The sequence below is a fragment of the Entelurus aequoreus genome, linkage group LG20 (genome assembly GCF_033978785.1).
Source record: "Entelurus aequoreus isolate RoL-2023_Sb linkage group LG20, RoL_Eaeq_v1.1, whole genome shotgun sequence".
Lineage (NCBI taxonomy): Eukaryota > Metazoa > Chordata > Actinopteri > Syngnathiformes > Syngnathidae > Entelurus > Entelurus aequoreus.
The window spans coordinates 30,846,658-30,852,853 of NC_084750.1; the positions used below are offsets into that span (position 1 = coordinate 30,846,658).

Consider the following 6,196-nt stretch of genomic DNA (forward strand, 5'->3'; position numbering starts at 1 on the left):
TGCTGTGTTACTGCGGACCGCTCCCTTCACCAATAGTTTTATTTTGAATATTACAGAGAACCAGCGTCTTATACAGTAGACATTTGATTTTGGTCTATTTATTTTGTCTTTCAGAAAGCAAACATAAGAGCGAGCTTAAAAAGTAGACGTGTTTCTGTCAGGGGGGTTCATCTGTGGAACAGCTTGGATGATTCCTTAAAATGTTCCAGTTCCATTCACACATTTAAAAAACACTTTAAGACCAATGTCTTGGAAAAATATATCACTCTTGAATCAACACAGTAGTTAATACTATGATTGATGTTAATTACAAACTAAATGTGGGATTTAAATAATAATGGTAGTATAATTGTTTGTATATAATATATAATTGGTACAAAGGTTTAACTAACACGTGTACAAGGATATTTCACATGTCTTGACTGTGTATATAATTGAACAGTGTTTATGTTGTGTACAAGGTGTATTTATAATATATTGTGCAAAGGAAATTTTATATTTTTAGGAAGCTCATCTTGTATTTGACATTGTTTATAGGGTTAGGCGCAATAAGTGTTCAACTTCAGTCTAAACCCTTTCGGTCTGCAGCATTTTCAATTTATGAAAGTACAACTGTTTGTTTATGTAAAACTGTTTGTTTATTTTGTTGACCACTGAACAAATAATAATAAAATTAAACTAAACTAAACTTTATCTGCAAAATAGCAAGTCAAAGATAATTTCTATGACAGCACTAACGTGTTTTTAAGAATCTGCTGCAAAAATGTGAGTCTCACAAGTTTTTTCAAATGAACTCGTGGGCCACCAGTTGAGTAGCTCAAAAGATGAAAAAGAGAGTACCGGTACCTAAAACAGAACCTTGAGGAACACCACAAGTATAACTAAACGATTTCAACAAATGACTACTGACAACATCTGAAGTAAACAAGCTACAGCTTAGTTACATAGGACATATTATGAAAAACATTTCTAACTGCCAAAAAAGACAGGGCTTAAAAGGGTGCCTTGAGGAACGCCTCAGTTATGTAAATCACAAGTTTGGACCCCAGTGTTTTATGTTTGCTAGAAAGGTTGAAATGACAATGCAAGGATCTACCAATATGTTTACATTGGTTCAACTTCCTCTGTTTAACAACAGCATACAGTGTTTAGGAGTTTGCTGCCTAAAATATGTTAACACTATTTAAAAAAAGGAATTTGTTGCAAGTTTTGAACTGAACTCAGGGGTCAGTATGGTGTCATTCCCTGGCTTGATTTGGCTCCCGGGCAGACAGATAAATAGCATGCTTTAGAGCAGGGGTGTCAAACTCAAATACAGAGTGGGCCAAAATTTAAAAACTGAACAAAGCCGCGGGCCAAGGTTGAACAATTAACCTTTTAATAGGGACCCGAACAAGTTTTGCATTGAATATTGAACAAGCAAGGCTTATATAACTTTATAGTGACATGCAAAATCGAGTTTCAAATAATAATAATAATAATTAAAAAATATCAATAGCATATCAAATACAATTTAAATAAAAATTGAATGCCTCTTTTCTATTTGCAGCCTTCTGAGGTAAATATCAACATGAACTTTTTCCACAGGCTAATAAATTTGAAAATAAAATAATGAATAAACCAACCATTCAGGACTTAAAACTGCTCAGTTTGCAACACACTGATCTAATCTGATGTAACCAAGCCAGATACCTGGCATCTTTTCTTGGATGCTAGTTCATTAATGTCGGGGCTCAGGCTTTGAGCTGAGGCAACCTTCATTATCGAACGAAGGTGTTCATCAGTCATTATATCTCGTAGTCCACCCAGACCACAGTCTTGGGGGCGTGCCTTAAAGGCACTGCCTTTAACGTCCTCTACGAGCTGTCGTCACGTTTGCTTTTCATCCATTCTAACAACGTGCCGGCCCAGTCACAAGATATGTGCGGCTTCTGTACGCACACCCGTGAATGCAACGCATACTTGATCAACAGTGAGACAGGTTACACTGAGGGTGGGCGTATAAACAACTTTAACACTGTTAGAAATATACGCCACACTGTGAATCCACACCAAACAAGAATGACAAACACATTTCGGGAGAACATCCGCACCGTAACACAACATAAACACAACACAACAAATACCCAGAACCCTTTGCAGCACTAACTCTTACGGGACGCTACAAAATACACCCCCCCACCTTGTAGCGTCCTGGAAGAGTTAGTGCTGCAAAGGGTTCTGGGTATTTGTTCTGTTGTGTTTATGTTGTGTTACGGTGCGGATGTTCTCCCGAAATGTGTTTGTCATTCTTGTTTGGTGTGGGTTCACAGTGTGGTGCATATTTGTAACAGTGTTGAAGTTGTTTATACGACCACCCTCAGTGTGACCTGTATGGCTGTTGACCAAGTATGTCTTGCAGTCACTTGTGCTGGTGCGTGCAGGAGCTGCACATATTATGTGACTGGGCCAGCACGTCGTTGAACTGGATGAAAAGCGGACGTGACGACAGCTCGGGGCAGATTTTCGGGAGGGGCACTGAAATTTGGGAGTCTCCCGGGAGGGTTGGCAAGTATGAGAATTAGCGGTGAATGCGGTGTTAACGCGGCACCGCCGCTGTATATAATCAGCGGGCCAGCTCTGGTGTTAATTTAAAATTGCCTCAAGGGCCAAATAAAATTACACAGCGGGCCAAAGTTTGACACCCATGCCTTAGAGCAGGGGTGGGCAATTAATTTTTACCGGGGGCCGCATGAGCAACCCGAGCACTGCTGGAGGGCCACATCGACAATATTTCAATTAAATTTTGCTCAATATTATTTTTGATATATACCGTAAGATAAATAATAATAATAATAATAATAATTAATAATAATAGTAATACTTCAACATAGTGTGTGTAACAGCATTCCATGACTAATATAAATAAATTAACATTAATAATAAATGACAGTAAAATAAGCACACGTATGACTGAGGAGTCACAGTGTAACTTTGTGTGGTGTTTGAGTTGTCCGACTTTTTGTGTGGCCATAAACGCACCAGTGGTTTAGTGCTATGCGTGTTGGTGACAGATGACAAGTTGGTTTTGGCCTGGTTTGTACGGCAGAAAATGACTAGTTTTTCGAGATAGAAGTGTTTTACTTATGTTTTTGGTGTGGTTCTGGCCGAATATAAACAGTTTTGCTCAATAAAGTGATCGATATAATTCCTGGCCTCGAAGCATCTCGATAGACGTTACAATAATTGAACGGTGTTCAATTGAACGGTGTTGACGAACACCGTTAGGGCCGCTTGTTGTCACTGTCACTCAAAGTTACATTGCAAAATTACATAGAATAAATATGTTTATTTTGTTTAGAATTCAGATGGGATTTGATTTGGTGCGCGGCATATATTTGCTGCGCGCAGCAGACGCTAGCAGTGCGCAATTGCGCAGGCACGCACCTTAGAGGGAACGTTGCATGGCAGTCCATGTCTTGTTGGAAACACGCCATTCTTCATCAACTTTTCTCTTTTTAGCGTCTCGGGTGTAAACCGTGCATCACTTGTCGCTGAATGTGCACCTTCACTCGCAGGTTACACACGGACACACGCCCATAAAGAATACTTTTCAAAATAAAAGCAGCACAGTTGTATTGCGCGCACGACATAGATGTTTTTTCAACTTTATTTTGTAATTAATGATTGCAGCTGTTCACATTCACTCACAATCACGCACACGCATACGTCCACACGGAAGTAATACAAATAACGATTTTCAAAACAAAAGCAGCACCGTTGTATTGCACACTCGACATAGATACTTTTTAAAATTTATTTTGTAATTTATAATTGGCCTCACGCGGGCCGGACAGGGACGCACAAAGGGCCGGATGCGGCCCGCGGGCCGCAGAATGCCCAGGTCTGCCTTAGAGGTTCCACTGTATGATGTTAGGGTAGTATAAGGTGAGTGGGCAGACATACAAAATTGATGGTCGTCTCAGGGATGATGTCAGATAGAGAAACTATATCTTCACTTCCAGACAGATTGGCTGAATTGTCAGCACTGCCTTCAACCTCGAAACTTGAACAGAAATAGTATTATCAATAACAATCAAGAAACCAACTTAGCGGAAAACAAAGTCAAAGCTTGCTTTGCATGTTGTTACCTGTGAAAAGCACCCTGGTCGTAGTCTGTGTTTGCAGATTTGTGCACCTCCACCCCCACAGACCTATACGTCAATGCAGATGGTATTCAAAACACAGATTGATAATAGGAGGCGCAAACAAGTCATTATTTTGGCGATGCTCTACCTTAGGGGAGGAGAGGAAGCAAATTCCAGACTGCCTACTGATGAGGTGGACAGGTTGGCCTCACATTCAGTTGCGTTGTCTTGCAGCGGCTGTGTGTTGGGAACCAGATCTGGTCTGCCTGGCAGGACTATTAAAAGTAAATGCTAAACGAGGGCACTGAATCGTTGTAAAAGCCATGTCTCTTGTCGCTTAAGGTCTTACCAGTGTCAGTCTCTGACTCTGTGCTTTTAAAATGGGGGTGGTAAACAAGTCTGGGGTCCATAGCCAACTGCCCTGTTGCGTGGGAGAGCACAGTGGGAGCTCCCAGAGTGGGGACCCTCCTAAGCCCCCCTTGACCTCCACTACGGCTCTTCTTAGATGGGGAAAGCTTTACTACAGAGGACAGAGGATGTTCTATGTAAGAGCCCAGTATTTCCTGTGCCAATAAAGCACAGAGAATGTTAAAAGTAAAGCGTAGATGTGCACTTACATGGGATTTTCCTAAACACTGTGTTGCACATGAAATGCTGGAAGCGCTCTGCGTAAAAGCCAGGTCTGTGAACCGAAACCGTATCCTACAATACAAAAGGCAACAGAGCCATTACCCCATTTTTTCCAAGTGTTTTTAGGCCATTAAATGCACAGCTCTTACCCCATCATGCACCAGGGCCTTCCAGGAGTGCTCCAATCGCTTAGCAAATCTAAAAGGTAGGAGGTAAGATAAAAAAAGGTTACTAAAAACATGCATGAAAATAGATTTTCTCTTGAGATAGAAACCTGTATGACTGGAGGATGTCAATGATGCCAATGTAGATGAGTAACCTCTCTCCTTTTGGGTTACGAGCTGGAATGCCTCCCATGCTGCAAAATACAAGAGATGATTCAGAGATTGCGGATATCAATGTTCGCGGGTGTGGAGTTCAGCTAGGAGACTCACTGGTCTTCTGAATCCAAAGCTCCCTTTCCCCGAGCCTCCCCCTGGATGGACTCCATGGCTGTACAGTAAAGACTCTTCTGGGCTTGCGGCCGGCGCTGATCTGGGGTCACTGCTCCCTCCGACACCCCGCTGTCTACCGGATAGCCCCCAGCCCGTTCTCGTTCCCGGCTGGCCTGGTCCATGTTGTGAATACCCATCAGCAGACTGTAGTCCATGATTTTGAAACTCTGCAAGAGCTTTTTTAATAAACACAAAACAATAGACTTAGTTTTCAGGAATAATCTCTAATAATGCCCACTGTTTAAGTAAGAAATGGTATGAAACTGACCACTATCCAGCAACATAACACTCTTGCCCAGGAAAGCTGTGTACATGATCGAAACCCCACAGCGTCACTCTTAAAAAAAAACGACAACAAAAAAAGCTGTTCTGCCACAGCACAACAACATACGCATATTCGGCGCAAACAAAATGCTAATAGCAGTTTATGACGTTTTGTCCCTTTCGATAGTTCACTGATGCATTTAAAATCCATCTTTAAATACAAGTTATCATTATAGATACTATATGATGTAGATACTATATGACTGGAATAATTCCTCGGACAATCTAATTCAAATGATCAATTTCCATTTATTGCAAATGTACAGAAAGTGGATCAAGTTTCTTGCCATTTAAAGGGATCGTTTGGGGCAACATTATAAAGAAACTGCATTTTTTTGTCTAATTTTGTCTATCATTTACAGTCCCTATGTGAGACAAGCACACATATGTTTTTGTCTTTTGTGTATTTTAAATTGCAAAAAAAAAAAATAGGTGGTTAATGTATTCAATGGGGGTCATCTATTCTGCTTATGAAGCCTTCTAAAAACATCCAAAAAAACGGCAACAATACTCCATTTACATGTCGTCACCTGCGTATTAATCAAGTATTAGCGACTTCGTTAGTATAAGAGCTAACGCCAAACAACTATTTAGTAATATTGCGCATTGATCACGCGCTGT

General features: G+C 40.8%; 1 protein-coding gene across 2 annotated transcripts in view; it reads right to left on the minus strand.

The window, feature by feature from the left end:
• The window catches only part of LOC133636191 (phosphatidylinositol 4-phosphate 5-kinase type-1 alpha-like), a 106,698-nt gene that overhangs the window by 11,702 nt on the left and 88,800 nt on the right, over positions 1–6,196 (minus strand). For both annotated transcript variants that reach the window (XR_009822191.1, XM_062029958.1), the window contains exons 8-15: positions 5,192–5,427; positions 5,032–5,115; positions 4,907–4,955; positions 4,745–4,829; positions 4,477–4,647; positions 4,276–4,402; positions 4,131–4,193; positions 3,946–4,045 (exon numbers count right to left, since the gene is read on the minus strand). Coding sequence is in view for 1 of the 2 variants with exons in the window: in XM_062029958.1 (XP_061885942.1) it covers positions 3,946–4,045; positions 4,131–4,193; positions 4,276–4,402; positions 4,477–4,647; positions 4,745–4,829; positions 4,907–4,955; positions 5,032–5,115; positions 5,192–5,427 (915 nt within the window). In the remaining variant the exon portion in view is untranslated. The remainder of the gene's footprint in view (positions 1–3,945; positions 4,046–4,130; positions 4,194–4,275; positions 4,403–4,476; positions 4,648–4,744; positions 4,830–4,906; positions 4,956–5,031; positions 5,116–5,191; positions 5,428–6,196) is intronic.